At 42.4% G+C, this 24604-nt stretch overlaps 1 protein-coding gene across 3 annotated transcripts; it reads right to left on the bottom strand.

Annotated features, from left to right (window-relative positions):
* Positions 1–16: 16 nt before the first annotated feature.
* Positions 17–10473, bottom strand: SNN (stannin). 3 transcript variants are annotated; one of them, XM_086622266.1, is made up of 4 exons: positions 9300–9854; positions 6229–6350; positions 5533–5650; positions 17–2836 (listed from the first exon to the last, which is right to left on the bottom strand). In XM_086622266.1, the coding sequence occupies exon 4, from the start codon at positions 2755–2757 to the stop codon at positions 2494–2496; it is 264 nt and encodes an 87-aa protein (XP_086478392.1). In that variant the 5' UTR covers positions 2758–2836; positions 5533–5650; positions 6229–6350; positions 9300–9854; the 3' UTR covers positions 17–2493. The 3 variants fall into 3 exon arrangements, with proteins under 3 accessions (XP_086478392.1, XP_086478393.1, XP_086478394.1); XM_086622267.1 differs by lacking the exons at positions 5533–5650; positions 6229–6350 and adding an exon at positions 10441–10473 and having other exon boundaries at positions 9300–9426; XM_086622268.1 differs by lacking the exons at positions 6229–6350; positions 9300–9854 and having other exon boundaries at positions 5533–5762.
* Between the last annotated feature and the right edge of the window lie 14131 nt (positions 10474–24604).

Genomic DNA, 24604 nt, shown 5'->3' with positions numbered 1-24604 from the left:
GATGCAGTATTGGGTAGGTATTTATGCAAATTTTATTGAAATTCATTGTAAATAAAAGACTTTTTCCCCGCACAATCTAGAAAAAGAAAAATCAAATGGAATATTTTTGTATACTTGAACAACTTATTAGATACCCACATCTAAAGAGAAGAGGAGAATGGAAAACACTTTCTGCACTTTACTATTGCACTGTCTTGCAAACATCTATCCATTTAATTTAAAGATGCTGATACTTAGGGGCAGCAGTGTGAAGCACCTCTGATTAAGGACCAGTTATTCATCACTGGCTTTCTTTTACAGCTGCTAGAAGATGAAGTAGACCTGTGATTTGTACTTTCCTGTAACTTAAGTTTGCCTTTTACGCTGCATTCTCCTTGCTGAATTAAAATAGAGATACTTCATCTGTGTAATCAGTAAACTTGAAGGGATAAAGTCATCTTGCTACAACTATTCTGTTCAGGAACTTCAGCATTTTATATCATGTTTGTATACCAGTTATCTGACTGTCTTGAAACCTGCAAGAGCCATGTGTGAACTGTTCTCTACTGAAAACTAAAGAAAGTCTTAATGAATTAATCCTTCTCTCCTTGATTTGTAAGAGGTCTAGAACACAGCAGTTTAAGTGTATGGGTCTGGCTATACATGGAAGTCTCATGAGACTAGTATCTCAAAAAAAAAAAAAAAAGCATGTGCCAGGATAAGAACAGCCCTCTATCAGCTGTACCTCATGTTCTTCTCAAGAGGCAGCAGCAGGAGCTTTTTGCTTCTGATAGCATTACTTTTGCTTCAAATTATAGCCTTCAATTATGAAAAAAAGCAAATGTAGCACTAAAAATGCAAGTCAACATTTTACTGTAGAAGAAAGGGACAAGACTAGACAACTTTGTCTAGGCCATAATTGTCTTGCATATAGTTACAATTCACAAGCAAGGTTACTTAGTTATTCCATATGTACAGGTACAAGAAGCAAGTCTAATGCTTCCTATAGAGCTGAAGAACTTGGACTTAATTTTATCTCAGGGAACAGACTTACAGTAGCTTTTTATCTCCTAGGCAATTAAGTGTTTAAAAACTACAGTAGGCAAAGGAAGCTATGTATAAAGTCATCAAAATCAGATCATTGGCCTCAAAGCATGTGTGCCTACCCTAAGAGTTTTAGAATATATAAGCTGCAATTAGTGGCTCAGTGTTGTTCCTTCTCCACTCCCCTCTCATGCCCCCCAGACGTTTGAGGTCCAGAACTCCCCCTTTAACACATCTTCTTACAGTTCCTATAGCTGAACCATAGCACAGAGCAGGAGAAGAAATCCTTCCAAATAGGGACATCCCTTCCACCATCACTAGCTAAAAACTTTTATAAACTGACCAGTAATCTCCCTTCCCCATATCAACATTTGGTTTTGTAGGAAAGACTGAAACTTATCTTGTAGCAGTACAATTAAATCAAGAGCATTATCTACAAGATACATTAACTGAATTCTGTAGCTGACTTTGTAGACTAAAATGCCTTTTTACAACAGGCTGTTAACATATACCCTAACTGCTAGGTACACACACAGGAATTCTAGGAAAATTTTATACTAGTTGCACTTACGCCTGTTTTAATAAGTAACCACTTCTGCCGTTTCAGCATGCAGACCTACAGAAGAGAAAAGCCTGCTCTACTGCCATTTCAAACTCCTGGAAACCTTCTGGACTATCCTTGAGGGTTCAGTATCCATCATTAGTTCCCAGGTTGAAATCCTATCAAAATGGCAGTTTCCTTGCAGTAGCTACATAGTTGGAGAACTCTGTTCTAGCAGCTTAACCTACCCAGCTGCAACTAAAAGAAATCATTTCCTTTTTTGTAGCTCCTGTGTTTCTTCCCTCAACATGTTACTGAAGGCTTAAACCTTCTTTCCAAATAAAGTGTTTCGCTTCAATCCAATAAACTGTTAAGAGTTCTGACTTTATGGCTGTGCACTCAAGTCAGTAGCAGAAGCAAGCTTTAACTGCAGATTTGGTTCTGAAGGTCTGAAATCCCATCTACAGTTGTAGTTCAGAAGTCCCCTTGTGTGTTATGTACAGTTGCATCATCTTATTTCCATATGTTGTGGAACACAAAGCAGAGAGCTTCTGGCAGCCTATTTACAGTTCACAGTTGTAAAGTAGTTCACATTACAGTAGTAGCTCCATCAAAATAGGCTCAGCTAAACATTCAAGTAACAAAAAACACTAGTAAGTAGTCTCTTCACACCAATATATCCCTGTGTCCATTGCCAGCAATGGACATTATGCCAGGTGAGTCAGCTCCTGTCATAGAGGAATTAGGATACACAGTTGATGCAAAGTGCAACTTCTCAGTGCATGCAGTTGCAAACAAGGCTTATTTAATCCTCAACAGGTTTTTTTTTGATGAGTAGTGTGCATGTGACCAGGTTCTTCACAGTATTGAGCTTCCTCTGCTGGTTACACATACCATAAGCATAGTCCATATACATGTGTTGCTCCAAGTTAGCTATGTGCTTCTGTGCCATTTGGAGTTAGCTTAGATTTCCTTTCTACACAAGGTCCTTTAGCAGAGTACTGCACCAGAAGGAAGGGCTCTTTGGTTTCTCCTTCGCCCACAATGCTTTCTTCATCTTCAGACTGGCTGATCCTCTGCAGACGCAGGTAACACCAGCAGCCCAGTATCAAGGCGCCAAGAGCTGCAATAGCAATCAAAATAACAATAACAGTCACCACTCCAGTGGTGGGACTATGATCCGTAATAGACATGGTCAATATTTCTGATTGTCCAGCTTCTTTAAGGAGATTCTTTTGTCTTCACTATTAGGCTTGCTGCATCTTCAAACTCCTGCAGTGGAAAAAATAGACACTTCATGAAGTTGTGCAGTTTACCATATTCAGCAACATTATATTCATGGTTGGTATCCTTCACAGTGGCACATGACCCTCTTGCACTCAGTGCTTTAAGCTTCTCACACTCCTACAGTTCTTAGTCATTTTAAGCTATTTCTCCAACAAACTGCCTTTGAAGATGCAGGTTTCTACATCAAACTGAATCAAGTAAAAGCTTAACTTACTTCAACTCTTGAGATGCTTGTCAAGATAGCACATGGTCAGCCTGCTAAGATGTAACAATTTTTACTAAGAGACAGAACATGATACAAGACACAGAATAGACTGTATGGAAGTTACACAGTTTAATATAGAGAGATTTAATACAAATGCTAAATCATGGTTGAGCTCTCAAATCCATGAAAAAGGTACTAATTCAGCTACCTTTAGTCTTCCTAAAGGAATCCTACAGAAACAGTACATTTGAGAGTTAGAAGTCTGGCTCTTTTTAGGATCTAATTTACAAACATCCTTCTTACATACTAACAGTTCCAGGATTGGTAAGTTAATTGCAAAGCTAATGGCAATGCTAATGCATTACTATAAGCCTGTCCATAACACTGGTCTGTTTAGGTGGCTTGACTACATGGTAATTAAGCTGATAGATCCACAGATGCGGCTTTATATGCCTTTTTCATAAGAAGCAGGTAGAGCTGGATTTATTGCAGACTAACAAAACACAAGGAGATTATTTTAAGCTTCTCTTAGTGGCTTTCAAACCACAAGAGCAAGGTAGTGTTAGGACTGCAGCCGAAATTGGAACAGAGGTAGCAGGCAGGAAAATGGGAGAGAGGAGATGCTCTGAGACTTTAGTCTGGTGCAGAGCTTCAGTGGGACAAAAATATACAAGGAATATCTTCTGCTACTTCCACTTCTAAATTGACACCACTAAGGGGTCATGTGAGCTTCACCTCAAATTTTGAAGTTATTGTTTACCAAGTTGGTAGCATTGCATTCTTCCACTTGAACTGGCACACAAGGCAGTCATTCATTACCTTTTCTTTCCTGCTACCCATGCTCTTTAACAGGACAGGAACTCATGGAAGATTTTAGTAGAGGCCAGAGCCAGTCCTGCTCAGGAACATCTGACCTCCATACTGCTGTAGGAATCAGAGTAGGGCTCAATACAACAGGTTCAGATACAACAGAAACAGTCCCTAGTGGTTCTAAGGTCAGCTGCAAGAGCAGAACAGCAGTGTCTGCATTTCAGCAGGGAGGTAGCCACTGACTGGCAACGGAGTAACAGGAGTTATCTTCTGGCTGCCCTAAGTGCCAGTCTATTGAGGGCAGCATATCTTCTCAGGAAGGGCGCTTCCTCACCATCTTTGTTGCAGTCTCAGCTGCAACAGCAGCATCTTCATACAGACCTCTCAGGAGAGGTCAGTCTTAACCAACCCTGAGCCAGAACCGTTAGGTTATTGTGAGCATTATCACTGCATTTGAATTGGTGGACGAGAAGCTCAATATGAGCTGGCAATGTGCTCTTGCGGCCCAGAAGGCCAACCGCATCCTGGGCTGCATCAAGAGGAGCATGGCCAGCAGGTCGAGAGAGGTGATTCTCCCCCTCTACTCTGCCCTCGCGAGACCTCACTTGGAGTATTGCGTCCAGTTCTGGAGTCCCCAGCATAAGAAGGACATGGACCAGTTGGAGAGGGTCCAGAGGAGGGCCATGAAGATGATAAGAGGGCTGGAGCACCTTTCCTATGAGGACAGGCTGAAAGAGTTGGGGCTGTTCAGCCTGGAGAAGAGGAGGCTCCGGGGTGACCTTATAGCGGTCTTCCAGTACCTCAAGGGGGCCTACAAGAAAGATGGGGAGAGGCTGTTCAGGAGGGCCAGTTGTGATAGGACAAGGGGTAATGGTTTTAAAATAGAGGGAGGTAGATTCAGGTTGGATATTAGGAAAAAATTTTTTACCATGAGAGCTGTAGAACACTGGAACAGGTTGCCCAGAGAGGTGGTGGATGCTCTATCCCTAGAGACGTTCAAGGTCAGGTTGGATGAGGCCCTGAGCAACCTGATCTAGTTGGAGATATCCCTGTTCCTTGCAGGGGGGTTGGACTAGATGACCTTTGAAGGTCCCTTCCAGCCCTAACCATTCTATGATTCTATGATTCTAATTCTCACCAGCTTTTCACCATGAAAGTCAAAGCACCTACAGTGCAGTATCTTTACCAACAGAACTCAAGCTAAAGACATAAGTTCATTCCCCAACATCTCATGAAATGGCAGACTTATGCACACTGCCACATAACCATTTCAGCAAGGACATGTCCACTAAGTTCAGCATGAGTGTCATTGGGGTCCAGTGTCCCATAACTAACTTACACATGGTCTGGCTACATTCCCAGCCCTGTTAACTACAGCAACCAATAGCTTGTAGTGTACCTGATAGAACCAGCCAAGTAAGAAAAGCAAGACAAAACTAACCACACCACACACCCTCAGCAGAGCTATATGCCCACTGCAGCTGGAGAGGTGTATGATTTTTGTCATGATCATCTCACTTCTGCAATGCTTATTCAACACAGGGTGATCAGCTGAGGGTGATTAAGAGTGACTTTCATGTAGTTTGTTTTCCTCAGGGCATGTCTGAACTGCAGCACTGTTTGATCTCGCCACAACAGTACAGCATTAGCATAAAAGATGGCTTACCTCGCTTCTCATGCAGGCACTGCATGTCCACATTAAGCCCTCTTCTGCTTCTAGAATATATAAAGTTCTACAGCAAGTGCCAGTCAGGATCATAAGTAGAGAATTTCAAGGTGCAGAGCTGGCCAGGGAGAACATGCTGATTACTTTAGGTATGACAGCTTTGTTTCTTTATCCTCTGCTCTAGCAAGTCAACTCAGCTTAGTCATGACAGCTCCTTCTAGAATAAATTCACATGAATCCTTTACAAAAGGACAGATTTAACAGATCATAGAAGTCTCACTCCTAACTTTACACACAATGAAGAAGAATATCAGACTCATCCTTACAGTCTAAGGGGTCATTTGTATTTCTTACCACCAACTAACTAGAAGAGCTCTTTAAGACAACTGCGATGTTAACAGTAGTAGATAGAACAGAATGTTGCAGGACCTGTTCTTGAGGCAGGATGTTATACATGAGCACTCACCCTGTTTACACTAGAAAGTTACTTCTAGCCGGGTTAGGCTTTCCTGTGTCTCAAGTGATTTTGCTTTGATACAGCAAGGTAGGAATTGTCAGAAATGGATAACTAGGACCTCTAGGATGCATGAGACTGATTTATCCTTATTAAACAATTTCCGGTCCAAATTTGAGTACAACACAGCAACTGCAGATTCCTCTTAAAGATCTTTCCTGGCCAAATCCATAGGCTCTTACCTTTAAAATTCTGAATGCTTTTTGATTTGATTAAAGATTCAAAGGATCTGCATCAGTTTGAACTCTGGGACAGAAAAGAGCACAACTTCCTCTGGATGTACTGCTCAGTAAATTCCCTTTCTCTAGGCAGAGAAACAAGCATAATTTCACATTAATACTGTCAAGATAATCAGGTTGCATCAAGAAGCCCTTTCTAGCTTCTATTTGGAAAGCTCCTCACATCTTTGCACCATATCATAGTTAATGCTAAAAGGAGTAAGAGAAAACAAGCCTACATCTCTTTGGAAGGATTATTCCACGGACATTAGCCTTCTAGGAAAGGACAACTAGGTGAAATTCGAGGTCACTTTCTCAAAGCACTTCAATTCCACTTCTCAGTGAAATAAAGGTAAAGTGTAGAAGTCATTCCTTCTGCAGGCATATCCTCTTCTCCTTCCCACTCAAGGAGTCTGGAGCCAGCACCCTATATAAAGTCAGGTATTAAGCATCTGTAGATATTTATGTTGGCAAACAGCCAGTTAATGGTGCATGATAGTAACTGGGATGGTAGCACTGTTATTTTATTAGCGTGAATAGTTTTGCTTCAAACACCTGCAGTGTTCTGGCACTGAAAGCTACAGTGTTGTTGCTAGCTCATGCTGCTATTTTTCTGGCTTCAGGTCACTGTATACCTATAGCTAAAGCTCTTCTGCAGCCTTAATTCTATCCTTAGCACAGTACATTTGCATGGTTTAACTATACTGGTAAGAACTACCAGAGAGGCCTTTGGTTTCTGAGTTGTTTTCTAGATGCAGAATTCCAACCTCACTATTCTTTACACCAGCAACTGATGGAAATCAAGATTTAGCTGTCTTCAGACTCTACTTCTGATGGGAGAATTACTGCATTCTGTAGATCCCCTTAAATTGATCTAAAGGAGATTACAACTAGCTTTCAGGCTCACTTTTCCCTTAAAGCATACCTGAGCTAAAAAGCCCATGAGCATACCAGGAGAAGAACTACTTTGATTCATCACTTCTACTGTAAGATATTAAAAGCTGTAAATTCCCGATCTTCAAAGGCATTGCTAACACCATCCATATATACTTGTGGCTCTTCTAGTGCTGTATCCCTTCCCACCACACTTGCTATCAAAGCAAGCATCTAAGCATATTTACTCATTAGCAAGATTAGTTAGATTCACTGGTGCAAACTGCAAATAGCCTCTCGCACTTCTTACAGCAATCAAGCAGTGAAAACAGCTATAAACCATTTTTCCATAAATAACTGCTTTTCTTTTTTGCCTAATACCAGCTTCTACTCAGAACTTCATTTGTGAAGTTTTATTATCCAATTCAGAAGCTGTAAGTAAAGGACAAACAGAACGGCAGTTTAAATTGCAGAAGGCTGCTAGGGGACAAATTCAATGCAAGGCTGGCATTAGTTTCCAAACTCATTTTTTTCATGATTATAGGCATTCTGTTGCTACGTTTGCCATTGTTAATGCCTGCAGGCATGCTTCTGAAAAGAAATACTGCTACCATAGAAGACAAAGCTATAGGAAGAGGCTTCAAAGGCAAATCTACTATAGTTCACTCAAATATACCCAAGTCCTCAAGCAGTTACGTTTAAGATGCAAGTATTAAGTCTTTGGGGTTTGGGGTGGGAGGGTATACTTTCTACTACAGGATTTCACCTAAAGTAAGTTGGATAGGGCAGGGCAAAGGAAATGAGAATAAAGCTACCAGAGTGACCTTCAGAATAAAAATTTTTTTTAAAAAATGACTGCTTAGTTAAAAAGCCTCTATGTTAAGACCTTTAAGAGACAGAGTACCAGCAGCTAATTGTGAAAAATGCTCTTTCCTGTATGTGCCAGTAAGATTACTTTTGAAGAATGCTGCATACTCATCGCAAGAGCTTCCTTACTGCCAATGGAAGATGAGGGGAAAACCCTCTGGGGAAATCAGAACTGTAATTCTACCACTGGCACACAAGCACATACAGCACCCACACTACCCAGCCATAGAGTCAGGCCTTTACAATACAAGAGTGCTCCGGCTTCACCACTCCAAAAAAGTGGTATCACTGTTATTCTTATAATTAACTCCAGTTAACGCCACCTATTTCTACTAAAGCTAAGTTACCTCGCACAAACTGGGGCTCGGCCAGAGGCTATTTTAGAAGCTAGGAGCTTAGTAGAAGCCTTCAATACAAATCATCTCCTCCTAACCCTTATTACATTTGTGACAGGGAATAAAAGAACAGGCAAGGCAGCTAAAAAAGGCTTTTCTGTGGCTAATTAGTTATGGACAGTCTTCCAACAACTTAGCATTCAAGGAACTGTTAGAAACACTAGAACAAAAACTGGTACTTAACAGCATTGACTGGAACAGCAGTTAGTTTCCGCATGAGGTGTAGTAATACCTTACACTTAATCAAGAATCAATGTTAAAGCTTTACACTAAGCTAAACCATACAGAAGTTAATATTTTACAAAAGACAGCAAGATGAAGAGAAGGGAGAACAGCAGTCTAGGTAAAGTTTCCCATACAGTGACACAATTGCAAGGGTAGGTAGACCTCCTCAGCAGCATAGCAAATGAAACCGGTTTACGCTGTAACTGTCCATCAGGCAAGTCAGCCAGTTTATGCAGAACTAGAAGCAGTTTCTAATGTTAAGACCATGTTTGCTTCAGAGGCAATTGCATGGCTGGCAAAGCATTTGTCACACTCTAGATTTATATTTGTCAGTGTCACATCCGCATGGAGCTCTAATGAGGTCCATCATGATAAGGTAACAGGGTCACTTCTGACATTCAATTATCAGAAGTAACATGCTGTGTGTATCCTGTAGCATAGCTTAATTCTTGATATATTAGCAAAATTGCTGAGATGGCAACATTAAGTTTGCTGATAAAAAAAGCTTTTTCTACTTACACATTCAACGTAGTTCTCCAAATGTGTGGTTTGGGTTTTTTTAATGTCTTTGTTTAACAGCAGCTAGATAGCACCCATAGGTTTCTGATATTCAAGCAATTTCTATACTCAGCTCAAATCTTCAGACTGCAAGTACTCCAAAAGTCTATCACATACCTGTACCAAGTAGCTCAAGAGCTCAGGCTAGGAGTCCTCTACTCAGTTTCAGAATCACCTTATTAGAAAAGGGAAGGTCACACTGGTTTTGGATCTTGTCTGGCAAGTCTTCCTCCTCGCTCCTCCCCTGTGGAGAGGGATCGCATTGGTCTCTAGATGCTTTGCATCCCCAGTCCCTTTTGCTCTTGGCTTGCTAGAGTTACATAATGACATCTAACCATTAGTTTCTCGTACAGCAGTCAGGGAAAGAAAATCCGATACTGTTTCACCTACCTGCTAATCCAGGCAAGAATCTTACAAGTTGTTCCGAGTTCTTCAGGTATATTCAAAAGCAACATCTACTGACAGATGCCTACACCTGCATTCACGTCAGGAAAATGAAGAGCACGAGACAACACGGTGCACTGCAGATGCTCAAAGGAAGGAACAAGACCCATTTTGAACAACTCGTCTTACCATGAACTCCTAGGACGTCAACGTAATGGTCAGTTTGGACTTGTTCTGCAGCACACACCCACCTTCTCGCACTGAGCTTGGCGGCGATGAGCCTCTTTGGCCCAGAGGAGCCGGGCTGGCGGCGGGCACGGCCCGCGCTGCCGCCGCCGAGCCGTGAGGCATCGCCTTGTGACTGCGGGCGACAGCGGCGGCTGCAACCGCGTCGTGGGAAGGCGGCCGAACTCCCGGGCGGGCGGCTCGGACCGCTCGGGAGGACGGAGCGGAGCCGTCGCGCCGGCTGGATCCCGCCGAGGGAGCCCCGAGCCACCCCTCGGGCGCCCCGGCACCGCTCGGGAGCGAGGCAGGACCGGAGCGGAGCCCACCGCCGCCCGGGCGCGGACCCCTCCCGCCGGGCCGCCGCAGACACAAAGAGCGGCTCCGCCGCGGCGGCGCCCGGGAAGGGGCGGTCCCGCTCGGGGGTGGAAGCACAGGCGGCCCCCCCGCCGCCTCCTGCCCCGGTACGGGGCTCTCCCCGAGACGAGACGCGGCCCGCGCCCGCCTCGCCGACCCCCGCCCCAGCTCGCGGCATGGCGGGCCCGTCCCGCGCCCGAGCTGCCGGGCCCCGCACGGCGTCTGGCCGAGCCTCCACACCCCCCCGCCCCGCGCCGGGATCCGTCCCGCCGCACCCCCCGTCCCCGGCGCTCACCGTCCGTCCCGGCCCCAAGCACACCGTCCCGCGGCGAACCCACCGACGCCACCGCGCGCGCGACAGCTCCGTCCTCGCCCGCGCCTCCTTATAGCGGGGCCGGGCGGCGCCGCGCGGAGGCCTATCGGCGCGCGGGGCCCGGCCAGCGGCGGCTGACGGGCGGGGCGGCGCTCGGCCCTCCCCTCCCTTCGCCTGACAGCCGCGGCGGGCGGCCGCCCCGCCCCCGGAGAGCCGGGGAGCCCGGGGAAGGCGAAGCGGAGGTGAATGGCTCCCCTGAGGCGTCGCGCCCCTGCCCGCCGCCGCCCTCGGCCGCCTCAGCCCTCAGCGGGAGGGAGCAGCGGCCGGGCGGGAAGATGTCGCCCCCGCTGGGCAGCCGCGCAGCCGCCCCCGCGAAGGGGCTCGGGGTGCCCCGGCCCAGCGCTCCCGCCGCCGGCCTCTGCGCGGGTGCAGCCCCTCAGCGAGCGCCTCGACCCCGCCGGAGGCCCATTCTCGGCTCTGCGCTGCGGTGTGGCGCGGGCGCCGTGACCGCCAGAGCCGCCGCGGGGCTCGGTGAGTACCGAGAGCCGCCGGCCGGGCCCGGTGCAAGCAGCGCGACAGGCCTCCCCGGCCCTCACCAAGGCCGGCTGTCTCAAGCATCCAGCGCGATCTCCTTCCCAGTGTGTCCGTTGCGTTTAGTCATTCACCCCACGGTGGTGCAGTAGCTGTGTAAATGCATTGGGAAATGGCCCAGCACGGGGTTTCGTCACACTTCCACCAATGTCGGTCCTTACTGATGCCAGAGACAGAAAAGGTGACGGAGCCTTGGAACTCCTCTGAGGTGGTATATTTGCTGGTAAAACAGGTCCCAGCTTGTTTGAGATTCGTCTAAAATCTTAAGAGGTTTCTGGCAAAAGGAGTTTTGAGGGAATAGACTCTGACTGAAGATCACTGTGTTCAGAAGTTACTATGACTATGTTTATACACCTGTTTTACAATATAGATGCTGGTTTCTATCATTGTAGTGGTTTAACCCCAGCTGGCAACTAAGCACCACCCAGTCGCTGGCTCATTTTCCCCTGGTGGGATGGGGGAGAGAATCAGAAGGGTGAAAGTGAGAAAACTCGTGGGTTGAGATAAAGACAGTTTAACAGGGAAAACAAAAGCCGTGCACCCAAGCAAAGCAAAATGAGGAACTCATTCACTACTTTGCACCAGCAGGCAGGTTCAGCCATCTCCAGGAAAGCAGGGCTCCATCACATGTAATGGTGACTTGGGAAAACAAACGCCATCACCCTGAATGTCCCCCGTTCTTCTTCTTCCTCAGCTTTATACACTGAGAATGACATCATATGATGTGGAATATCACACATATGATATTTGGTCAGTCGGGGTCAGCTGTCCCAGTTGTGTCCCCTCCCAGCTCCTTGTGCACCCCCAGCCTACTCGCTGGTGGGGTGGGGTGAGGAGCAGAAAAGGCCTTGGCTCTGTGTAAGCACTGCTCAGCAGTAGCTAACACATCCCTGTGGTATCAGCACTGTTTCCAGCACAAACCCAAACCATAGCCCCATGCTAGCTACTATGAAGAAAATTAACCCTATCTCAGCCAAAACCAGCACAATCACACACCATTTTCTAGAGAGTATAAGTAATTTTTCTTTGCATTAATGCTGTGCCCACCGTAAGCGTGTGCCAATCCTAATTGTGTTGTCCCTTTCCATTCTCGTTCAGTGAAAAGCTTAATATGGCCCAGTACCCAAACGGATGCCTCACGTCCTGTGCTCGCTCTCAAAGCTGTCCAGACATGAGGCATGGAAGCTGTACAGCCCCACTCACACATTTTGGTGTCTCAGGAGGCCTTCCTAAAACGACAAGTAACTCTGGACTGCTCCTGAATCCTATCTGGCCAGTTTGCGGCATTAGCAGAGAAGCTGTCTTATAGTACAGACTGCCCTAAGCACATCATCTTGTAGTTTTGTTTGATCAAAAATGCATGGTGACATGAAATATCTGAGGTATCACAGAGAATTAAGAACATTTTAGAAAAGTCGTTGTTTAATGTGAGATTAATGTTTTATTTAAGCTTTGGATCTAATGAGTGTAGCACAGCATCAGTTTCTATTGTCTTTATGGATCAGCCACCACAGAAGAGATGACAAAGTACTGCTAAATGCATCCTTAAAAGTTCAGAATCCTTTTTGAAAGGAAGTGGAAGACCAAGCATCAACATTGGGTTACTCTGACTGTTGGTAACTAATGGTTTGTATTGTTTGGCAAAGCAATATTGCCATGGCAGTAACTTATCTTTCTGTCAAGTGAGCAGACGCAGAGGTAGCCTTTGGGCCAGTACTTTCATAAGATGTCTAAATCCCATTTAGATATTTGAATCTCTATGGAGATACCCGTTTTACTTACGTAACCGTGGATGTAGACTCCACTGTATATGAGTGTTCTAATCCACTTCAGTGAGAAGGGTCATGCCCTTTTGTACAAAAAGCATGAATGCAATTACAACAGAGCTGACTGGTAAAAGCCACCCAGTAATAGCACAGCCTTAAGAGAAGACTAGCAATCTCTTCTGGCATAATTTGAAAACTTTTTGCCTTTGAGGAACTTTTTGTAGTGATTTTGTAACTCATATTTAGTAACTCGGACAGAGAACAAAGCAGATTCGTTCACATTGTTTTCTTATCTTTGCAAATTGGCTGCTTGATTTGCACAGACTTATAGCATGGGAAATTTCCAGTCTGCTGTGGAGAAAGTACAGGGCTTTTAATCCTTCAGAATTGCTTAAAAGCTGCTCTTACTTTGCCACCTTCACCTGTCCCCAGCTAATGCTCAAGGCTTATAGCAGAGGCCAGGCTCTAGTGACCTCTAATCCTTACAGCTGGGGAGCAGAAAGAACCCACTTTATACTTTACTGGGAGCTTGTGAAGCATACTGGCAGGTTTGGTTAAAACATGCATGTCAACTGTGCTAGGGGTGAAAAATTGAGAGATTCCTCTCATTTATTACTATTGCTCCTTAGCTGTGCATAAGCAATGCACAACTATGAGTATGCAACATGCTAGTACAGGAGGTACTTTTCTTTTCTTAGGTAAAAAAAAAAGTTTATCAATAAGATTTTCCCCCAGTATTCATAACTTATATACAGAATTTTATACTCGCATTTAAAGCATATCGTCTTGCTTTTGTATTTTCCTATCACAGCACTCAACATTTTAAACCACTACATATGCTTATTGACTTCACTGAGAATTATCTGCAGAATTCTGGGGTCAGTTGTAATCATTGTCACAGTCATCCGGATCTCTGCTGGAGCTACTCCGACCCCTGGCATAGATTCCAGCAATGCTGATTTTAAGTGCTACTAATTATAGAGATTCTTTGGTTTCTTTTCAGGGACTATATCACTGTCAGAGAAATTCATGATCAGATTAAGATTTGCCTGTATATTTTTTTTGTTAGAGATAAATGGTTTCCATTGTTGCAAATTCACAGCACACTCTCCTTGTTTTTCAACAGCTTTCAGATAGCTAATGTGGCTCTTTTAAATGTGTCTCTTTTTGGGGCTTCCTTCTGTCAGTTGCACCTTTTGTCCTCTAAGTATATTCTTTGTATATTCATTAACTTTAAATTTTGAATAGTTAATGTCAGTATTTATTCCCCTTTAATTAGGGGCATATGTTGTGTTACTTCTGAAATGGTAACTAGTCAAATAAAACACGTGCTTCCTCCATTCCCACTTGGAAAGTCAACAAATATGCAACAGATAAATATTACACCTATAATGCCTGTTCAGTTTTCTGTTGTTTTGTAACACTCCTTGCTGCAAAATGTATTCAGTAATCATCTTTGCACTCTAGAATGTGTATTGAAGAAATAGCCTGGTCCACAGAGAACATTTTCTTGTGTATGTTTTAACTGTTCCCTAGAAATAGCTGTTTTGCATGTCTATAGAGGGATTGTTAAAGAGGGCAAAATGCCACTATCTCTGTTCACAGAAGTATAAGTGACATCTTGCACCTTTACTTACAGGTCTGCTGGAAAGCACACATCACAGACCAAGCTGAATCTCTCCGGCAGCTTGGGCAGGTAAGTTTTCTCTTTTCTTATTGCACCTGAAAGAAAGGAATGAGAAATTGTTAATCCAGCTCTGCGCAGGGAGAAGAATGAAAGTATATAAAGTATCTGTCCAGGTCAAAGTTTATTTTTTAAAAGTTCTGTAAAACTCACAGGTAATAGTAAAGCAAGACTTGCTTCCTTTACCAGGCCGTGCTGTACATGCTCCAGAAGCTTTTCTTGCATTATTCTGCTGTGGAACCCTACTAGTTTCTCATAGCCTTGTGCTTAAGAAAGCATCTGTTGTTTTTTGTACTCGGGATGAAGCTGAGATCTCCACAGCTCCAACTGTTGGCTGAAAGTTTGAGCTGTTTTTTCACCTTTCAGCTGTTTTACACACAACATATCGGTTGACCTCCAGTATATTAGAAAGTTGCCTGCTTATGTTTGCTTGCTGTATCATGTCCACTAAACTTGGGGCATTTTTTCATGTCTGCAAAGCTAAAGCTACGGAGTGACATCAGGTCGTTGCAGCTTTAGTGCATTAGATAGCAAGTGGATAAACTCTGGCACCCAAGGCTGAGTATTTGTCCATAGTGAAGGAAACTAATTTCTGATTTTCTAGGAAAGAAAGAAGGATAGTTAAATCATCAGACAAGTTGCACTAATACCACTATTTTAATTTTTCATTGCATTCAGAAAATGTGGTGTGTTTGTTTTCAGTGATGAGAGAATGAAGGCAATTGATGCTCCTGAAAATAGGGGAATGAGTGTGTCGTTTTATTTTAAAGTGTTCAGCAGTAATTGCGAAGTAACATCACTGGTTATCCTGTGCAGTTCTGAATATCCATTTATAATGATATGTAAACATTCCTGTGTCCATGCTACAAATGACTCTCATTTTGCTATGACTCACAAAGTGTAAAATCACTTTTAAGATTAGTGCGAGAATAGACTCACTGTATATCCGAGAGTAGAATCAATTCACTTCAGCATTAATTCCACCTTCGGTGATACTCACCTTATCTAAAGAAAACCCTCAAAAAATAGCTCTTATGTGACAGCAGTAATGGCAATGAGAAATTTTCTTATTTTGATTAGTGCTGTAAGTGGTACTTCATGATGACAGACTGTGAATCCAAGCCAGGAAAAAAGGATTGTTTAAAACCCATTTGAGCATAAACTTAGCTTCAGAATTCCAAAGGCTGAAGCCCTTTTTGGCATAGAACCTAACTTGGGACAAGAGATGTTTCTACTTGAGTGCCTTGCCTTCTGTCTTGAAAGAGCAGCTGTTACATGTAATTACACAGACGATAATTAGAAAGGTGAAAACAGTGCTATACATCATATTGACACAGAAAAATCTCATCTTTATTTTGCTGCAACACAGCTATCTCCTATTCACTTCTACTGCTTCAAAATAAGCAAAAAGAGAAATTTCTTGTCTTTTGCTGTGTTGAAACATCTTTGTCCCATGCTTTGGAGGCAGGTTATGTATCTAAAGGCTGATGGGTAAGGTACCAGGCATGTCCTTTCAGTAGCAGTTGTTTATAAAGCTTTATGACAGAGGTATGAAGCCTACTGAGAAAAGGCATCCGATGGTAGTGCCACCATCTCAGGCTCACTCAGTGTATCTGGGTGCATACAGTTTCCCATCCTTCCAGGTTGTAACTTTGAATCCAATAGCAATTTTAAAACATATTCTATTAAACATGACGCCATACAGGTTTTGGTGAAATCAAATGTTGCTTTGTAATTCGGCTGCAGGAACTGTCTGTAGTAGACATGAGAGGTGACAGTTTCCCAGTTGAAAGATCTGCCATGTAATAAACTTCGTTTTGCAGGAATAATATTTGCTTAGCACTATAGTTAACTATGTTATGCTGAAAAGTAGATTCCTTGATATACATTTGGAAACCACATTTGGATAGAGTTGTTCAGCATTTGCTTCAGTTTAACTTTACCACAAAGACATATGCAACAAAGCTATTCCCTGTTCCAAGACTGGAGGCAGAGCCAAAAAGTTTTTACTTTAGTTCTTTCTCTCATCCATGGAAAAAGACCACATATATTATGTTCCTGTATGTAGCAGCCTTTTCTCGTTCTTGACAAGCCTAGCACACTCCTATTTCCCTCTGTCACCACTAGTGTGACCCGGAATATGCCTTTACTTCGGCAAAGCAATCTCTGTTTCGTAAGACAAACAGTCTGCAATCAGTTCCTGGCTAGTTTCTTAGTATGAAACTGAAGGACTGCAAAAATGAGTGTGATTAGATCAGCAAGAGCTTAGCCTCCTTCATAGCCTGCAGACACTCCAGAGGAGCAGGAACTAAAATTAAAAAATTGTCTTAAAAAATGGCATTGCTAACAGTTAAGTGTGCGGTTGTTTGTTTTTTTTTTTTTTTTCCATTTTTTTGTGAAGAAACATTTCCTGACAAACTGGTCACATGAAATACTACAAAATAGTATGGAAATATGCAAACAGAAAGGACATTACCCTCCTTTTACTAGATAATGGATTTATCAGGATTGTAGAATCAGTAAATGTGACACCAACCCCATACACACACCAAGAAATCAAAATACGTTTTTTTCTGGTTTTGCTTCCTAGTCATTTGGGCCTATCTTTATTCTATTTATTCCTTCCTCTGTAAAGCTTGCAGAGGTTTACAGTACTTCTGAAATCAAGACTTTCTATTCCTCCTTTTCCCTATAGAGCTTTCTCTCCCATTTTCATACTTTCTGCTTCATTTTCGTCTATTGATTTATTTCAGATGTTACACCTCTTCCAGTTCTCCAGACCACCGTAGACTCCCCTAGGAAAATTTTATAACTAATACCAGAATGTCTTATACAAAAAACCTAAAGCAAATTACCTGTATTTAAAAAACCCCACAGCAAACCCAATCTGCAGTCACATTTTTCCACATTGTCACTTACATATTATAAAGAAGGTTCCAAGTTTTCTTTTATTTGTCTCCTTTTGAGGAGAGAGAAAGGGAACAAGAGATTCACATTCGTAAGTGAATCCAGAAGAGGCAGGCAGCACAGGGAGAGCACTGCTGAGGAGACATCTGTCTCTAAGAGTCCAAGCCCTCTAGACTATGGACCCTTAAATTTTACTGAGTATCTTCTTTCTTCCAAGTATTGAAAAATCCAGTTGTAAAGAAGTCCTAGTGTATATGTATGGCTTTTGTTACTAATGAGTCCTTGGCGAGTTTTGGAGGTATGAACAGGTAAATACTCTATCCTGTACACTGGAACTGAAACTTTCCTCTCTCTATAAGTGCATTTGATCAAACCAACAAAACATCTACCAGGTTTTTAGCCCTCTCCTTGTTACTGCTTCCCCTACGTGGACCATATTTCTTGTCTGGTCTTTGAGACTTTGAGACACGTATTGAATGTGTTAGCTGGGGAAACCCAAAGAAAATCTGTTTAGATTCTAATTTGCCCATTTAAGACACATTTTTTTACCTTTTCAGCATACAGAGTAGAATAAGCTGTTTGGTTCATACGCTTTGCGGTGTACTTGAGCTGCATTCACATAGAGCTAGAAATTCAGATTGGAGTGATACTGTTTTGAGGCTGGGTAGTCAAATGTTTAGTAACTTCTTGACAGTCTTATTAGATTTTGTCACCACAGTTCTGCTTTTTACAGCAAATGCTTCCTGAAACAGTGTAAGTGCACTAATGCAAATCATAGTTTACACCAGTGTATTGCATTTATTGTGACAGATTGCCTTGCAGTGAAACATCTCTCCAGATGAAGCCTAGTTTGAATCTTCCCCTACTGTGCCAAGAGAAAAAGAAATCCCTTGTTATCTCAACATTTGTGCCAACTTACCGTATTTTGCTTTGAATTTTAGCAGCACTCGTGAAACAGAATCACAGTGAACAGTTCAAAGTGGAAGTGTCAGCCATTACAGAAAACCAGAAAACACGATACGGCTGATGCCTACAAAGAATAGAAATCTAACGAAAACATTTGCTACTGCACTTAATGATTACAACTACTTGATGTTAGTAGAGAAGCTAGAGGTGATTTAGAGACAAAATAGTTTTTGAGTGATGTAAACAGGGAAGGTGATCTAAACCCAAATGGAAAAATCAATTCAGACAGCTCCATCTAGTCCCTTGATAGCTCTGGTCATCAATTTTTTCTGTAAGATTCCTGGTAAATTTTGCCTGGACATTGTTGTTTACTCCTCTGGAACCCTGGAAGGCACCTAGAACCTATGAAACCCAGGACAGGAGTATTGCATCAGAACAATCAGAGCATTTAACAAAGGCAATTTCTAATACACGATGTAGCTATTGTATCATAGTAGGAAAGGCTGTTACATACAGTAGTCTGATTGTGAGTAATTGTTTTAGGTGCAATTAAGATCTTCAGATTAATTTCCTGAATACCAGCAATTACTCACTTTACTAGAAGCTGAGCCATAAGCTTTCTGATGCTGTTTGTGCAAAGGCCTTCAATCCCCTTCGCATTCCTGCAACTTTATCCATCTGTAACTCTCCTCTCTTCCTTTTACTTCCATTGTTTTAAGTCTCAAGTAAAGACTTTTTTACCTCCTTTTTAGGATTAGGTGTACTCTCTCTCTGAAAATCTGCAGCTGGACATAATTTGAACTGATTCTGCTCTGCAGTAACTGATTATGCTATTTTAAATCCTAAATGTCAGAGTACATGACTTTTTCTGCATTACCATTATTGGTAGTATTCTGTGACCAGTTTAGACAGGGGTAGAAGGGCTTTAGAGGGTTTTAAATGGAAATTGGCTGCGGTAGATGGTGCACTGGTCACAGTGTGGAAGACCGCAGCTTGTGAAGAAGGCCAGAAAGCTGCAAGGATACCAGAGTTCAACATGTGAACCTAGGGAGAGAGAGATGCTGTACTGTAGTTACCAACGTATGAAAATCCTTAGGGGAGAGGGAGTTTGAAGACAAAGGAATTCAAGGTGTTAACCCTGCATGGTAAGCAGGACGCAAGAAGTGACATTTGCACCTGACTGTTTTGCAAGCAAAATTTTGCATCCTCATTTCATCACTTAAGATGCTTGTTTGAGCAGTGCCAACCCCTGCCAAAGGTCGGGGTAGGCAGAGTTGTGAGTGCCTGTGATTCAGGCCTGTAATCCGTGGGCAAGGAGCAGAACAGCCTTTTCTCTCCTGACCTAGCTGTCTTGTTGACTCAGCTTTTAGAGCATTCTGGTTTTTTAAATATTTCTTTTGAGAAATGCAGGTCAAGTTGTATATGTCAAAAGTTCAGTGTAAATTTGGTTTTTATGATGATTTTGTTTTGAGTAGTGCTAGTTTAGAAAATTCTTTATTGCAACAGAGTTAATGCACCGGTAAAGCTGTACCCTACAAAACAATTTACAGTAGTTGTCAGCATGAAATGTTTTCTAGGCACCACGTTTGCCACCTAGCAACCACGCCAGGATAATCTTCCTGCAAGTCACCCATGTGTGCAGTCCTGTCAGATAAAGTGACTGTGCTGCATGATTACCCACCAGTCATTAGTCACTAATGACAAGATATCTTTCTTACAAAACAAAGTGCCCTGCAGATTCCCCAGGGTGAATGCACAAGACTTCAAAACAGCATTGCATTTTTCTATAAAAGAAAACCTATACAGTATTCCTTATGGTGAGGTCTCCAGTCAGCAGTTATTCCCTGGAAAGTAACTTTTGTAGGAAATATTTGAACTTTTTTCTTGTTGGAAGAAACAAGATCACTTTATTACATTGAAAAGTCTGTTATCCTTTAAATACAATGAAGACATTTTTCTTATTCCTGTCTTATTCCCTAGATGCTCTTGCACCCTGACTGAAAGCTTGCTCTCCATTTTAGAGACCTCTCTGTCTCTTGAAGAGTCTCATCTCTATTAGACTTCCCTGTGAAGTTTCTCTACTATTGTTCGTTATTGCAGCTATACTAATAATGGATAGTCTGCATAGCCTAGACCTCTCCAGAGTTAGACACAGTTGTTCCCATGCTAGCAAATGTCCTATGGCACTGGCTGAGTGCTGGCAAAGACAACACACTCTACTGGGGCTTGTAGGATTTTGCAAATTGAATAACAGAACATACAGTGGATGGTGCTGCTGAAGAGAGCAGTTATTTATGAATACAGGGCAATTCCCTTAATTCCTTTAGGCTTGTGAAGAGTCAAGAACTCTGTGGTGAGAATATTAGCAGGAAAAACAGAGAACAGGCAATCTGAAGGACAAGAAAAATGCTTAAAAATCTAAAGGAGGATACAGAGCACTGGGAGACAGTGACAAAACCATCCCATCAACTCGTGCAGATTATCCCAAACATAGCCCCTTTCCATTTTGCTTGTTGTTGGGGTATTATAACTATGGGAAGGCTCTGAACGTACCTTCAGATGGGATATAAGGTATCAGATACAACGTGATTCTGGAAATAGTCTTCTGGCATAAGTACACGTTGTAAGTACTCAAACATGAAAGGTGTTACTAAGGTACAATTTACATCTGTGAACAGTTATAACTGCAAACAATTTTGCTTTATATAGTGTATGATTTTCCTCAGAGCTTATTTCTTATCAGATGTCTGGGTAGGGCTGTGACCAGTATGATTATTTGTATCTCATATTTCCATTTTAAGTAGTAACAGGTTACTTCTATTTGCTGGAGCGTCAATGTGTAGCCAGATAAGCGACATGTCTACGTATATGGCTTAGATTGTATTAATAACCTAAATTGCTTTTCCGTGTTTTATTCAGATGACTAGCTGTTACTCAAGCCTGTAAAGTAGTGCAGAGCACCTTCAGCCCATTGGTGTTCATGTATATGTTTCCAAGATGCATTTAACCTGGCTGTGAATCTTGAATAATATAGAGGAAAAAATTAAGTTAACAGCTTTGATGGAGTTGGTATTCCAGCCTTTTATGATGCAGACAGGCCTGAAATGCTCATTCTGTGATTCCTCTGGTATATGACCAAGTCATGTGTTATTTTCTGATTGTTTAACAGGACATTATTTACTAAGTACAGATCAACAGCTGTGGCTGAGAGATCTACAATGTGCTCAGATGGCTGATAGGAATGAAATGTAGGTAGTGGGTCAGAACACTAGAGAACATGAATGTGATCTCCAGACTAGCAGGCGGTACAGTTCAGAGAGTTGAAAAGCTTAAAAGAAACTGTTGGAGAAATCCATATTATACAGCTTTTCAGCCATTCAAATGCTGCTTAGGTTTATTTAAAACAAACAAACCCAAGAACCCTTTGGAATAGAACTCAGCGCATTACGTAGAGATGCAAGGGAATCCAGTGGTTTTGCCTTTAGCTTGTGGCAGAGGAGATTCTGACAACCAGTTCTAAAAAGAATCAAATTAGAAGTGGCATGAAAGATTATCACAGACCCAACACAGCACTTAGACCAGGTTTCCAGCTAATTTCAAGACACTTGGAAAGCCTCCTAGACACGACTGGTATCTTCCTTTTTACAATACTGGGCAGAATTGTAAAGAGATCATTCTGGAGAGACATGTTTCTTGCTGCTGAGCTAACACAAAAAAGCCTTGTAAATGAAATCTGACATCCTGAGTGTCACCTGTAGACATCCATAGTTTAGGTGTGTCAAGAATAGGAAGGTGTTTATTCCATGGTATGAAGATACCAGACAAGGCAGTTAGTGAGATGTCTCAGACACCTAAGTCTACTGAATCTCCATTTTCTTTTATTCTCCTTTATGCTCAGACTCCTCAAGGTCCCTTGTCTTCTGTAGTTATGCTTATAGGAGTTTGGGAATGCAGCAGTACCAGCCCTAGTCCTCTTATGTTCAGTCAGGCCGTATCAAGGTCTTCCAAGCACTATCTCTTGTGGTTAGGAACAGCTTGTCTAGGAGAGAGCGCTCGGAAAAATTAAATGTGCAAACTTAACAGGCGTTGATTTGTTTCAGCTGAGTCTTCAGTCAGAGATGTATCCTTAACTAAAACTCACACCATGTCAAAATCAGAGCCTGCACAATAGAGTCAAGCTACTTAACTGCCTCAAAGGTTTAAGTAGAAAAAGTCTGTTCCTCTCTGTCCTGTGAAGCTGGTTATCAACTAGAGGAAAAGAGGGAGCAGGGTGACAAGTGAGGAAAAACAAGGGCCAACCTTCCAGATGGCCTGACTTGCAGATGAATAATCATTCAGTTGCACTGGCAGGAAAGTTGAGTTCTCTGACCTTGTCATAGTTTTTCAGAGCTACAATGTTCACTTAACAGCCTTTTCCAGCTTTAAGCTCCTAATCCTAATGACTCCTCCTTAATCTTGCAGAAAAATGACACTTATTGCTCTTCAGCAGGGACTACTGCTCAGTATACATTGATACATGTGCATTGCAATCTTTTCTGCATCTCATGCCACATTCAGTCACATTCCATTTTATTGCTTAAAATCCAAGGAGATTACATCCCATGTCACACAAGCACATGGTCTGAAGTTACTCTATAGCAAGAATTCCTAAGTCACCACCTTTTCCCTGTGTTTCTCAACACATTTTCCACGATAAATTGATGAAAACAAAGCCTTCCAATATGTTACTGTAGACCTTAGTAATATAAGCATGCAAGTTGTCTTCTGGACATCTTGTTTCTTTTGCACGCTGAATGGAAATATCTGAATGAGATGTTCATTTGTTGCAGTGTTCTCCACTCAGCTGCATGTTTATTTACCTTAGCTAGTTTTAGTTGGTGTTCCTGTAAACTATGTGAACATAAAACCCCTCAGCTTCTTTATGCATTGCTTTCCTGGTAGTTACAGTTTCCTGTACCTATTAGCTTTAAAAATCCATTCATAAAGTATGGTTACATGTATTACCTAGGCATGTGGGCAGTGTCAAAAACAGTTGAGGAAACAGCAGAACAGAAGATCAGACTCATACTTAAGCCTTCCTCTCAACCAGATCTGGCAGCAGTACTTACAGGCCGCTCATTCTGTGAAAAGAGGTTAACTTCCGGCAGATTTGAGCCTACACCATAGGTGGAGAACAACTTTTCTGAAGGAAAAATAATTGCAACAAATCAATAGATAGTGCTTTGCTCTTTTTGTTGATAGGGAGTGAACAGGCTACTCTGGTGGTACAGGCATCCGTCTTTCAAGGTGTTTGACCCGAGTGCAGAGTGAATGACTGCGGACGAGGCAGCAGCTCTGTGTCACTACTAGGCTAACAAGTGACTGAATCAGTTCCATTGCTGATTTGTTTCAGTCACATTGCCATGGATCCTGATCAAAACTCTCACTCAAATCCATGTAGAAATCTGTTGGCATGCTCTGGCAACTTCTAGAAAGGCAATTCATTTGTTCCTCAGGCTGTTCCTTTTCTTTGCATTGTTCCCTATCTCTGCAGACCTGTATGTTCCTGGCAGAAACACTTTCGTTTCAGTGCAGGCCACTTGTGTTCCCTGGAATAAGTTGACTTTTTTCTTGCAAATGATTTTGTGTGTGTCAGAAGGGTGAGAAAAGTGGAATCCTTGCCTGCACTGTTTTTAGATAAAACAGTGATTGTCACACTTTCAGAAGATTAACAGCAAGATTGCAAAAACTCTTTACATGTTCTGGTAGCTGTCAAGATTAAATTTGCTAGTCTGTTTTTTAAAATGTGTGAATACAGATGGATTTATAGTCCAAACAGCACCTCCTGCTTGACATTAGCTGTGTATGGCAGGGCTTGGTGCAGTTGTACCATGATTAGTCAAGCCTAGAATTAGATAGAATCCTGGTTTTGCAGCCAAATTGATGGATGCAAATCGATGGGTGGGATTTTTTTAGAATTCTCTTTCCTGTTGTTTTAGATGACTATTGATCGTGTATGTAGTTTTAGGGATTTGAATTTTTTCTTCTTCTTTCCTCCAAACCTATCCTTTCACTCACTTAAAAACAAATCTGCATTTGTATTTTGATTACATAATACATAGCCTAGTAAAAATAAACACCACCACCTGTCTGTCTACATAGCAGCAGTGACAGAAACTGTGGCCCGCATTCTTATGTTAGCTAATTTACTGTACTGAAAAGGCAAATCAGGAAGTGGAAGTCATGTGAGCATCTTCCAGTGAAGACCATATTTAAAGTTGACTAGTACAAACCTGTTTTTCCTTTCTTTCTC

Source organism: Tauraco erythrolophus, chromosome 17 (assembly GCF_009769465.1).
Source record: "Tauraco erythrolophus isolate bTauEry1 chromosome 17, bTauEry1.pri, whole genome shotgun sequence".
NCBI lineage: Eukaryota > Metazoa > Chordata > Aves > Musophagiformes > Musophagidae > Tauraco > Tauraco erythrolophus.
Note: the sequence above shows the minus strand (reverse complement) of the source record. Positions and strands in the feature narration are given on the sequence as shown.

What these genes read in the sequence shown, in the direction of transcription:
- SNN (XM_086622267.1), bottom strand. Translation starts at nt 2,757, where the DNA reads ATGTCTATTACGGATCATAGTCCCACCACTGGAGTGGTGACTGTTATT.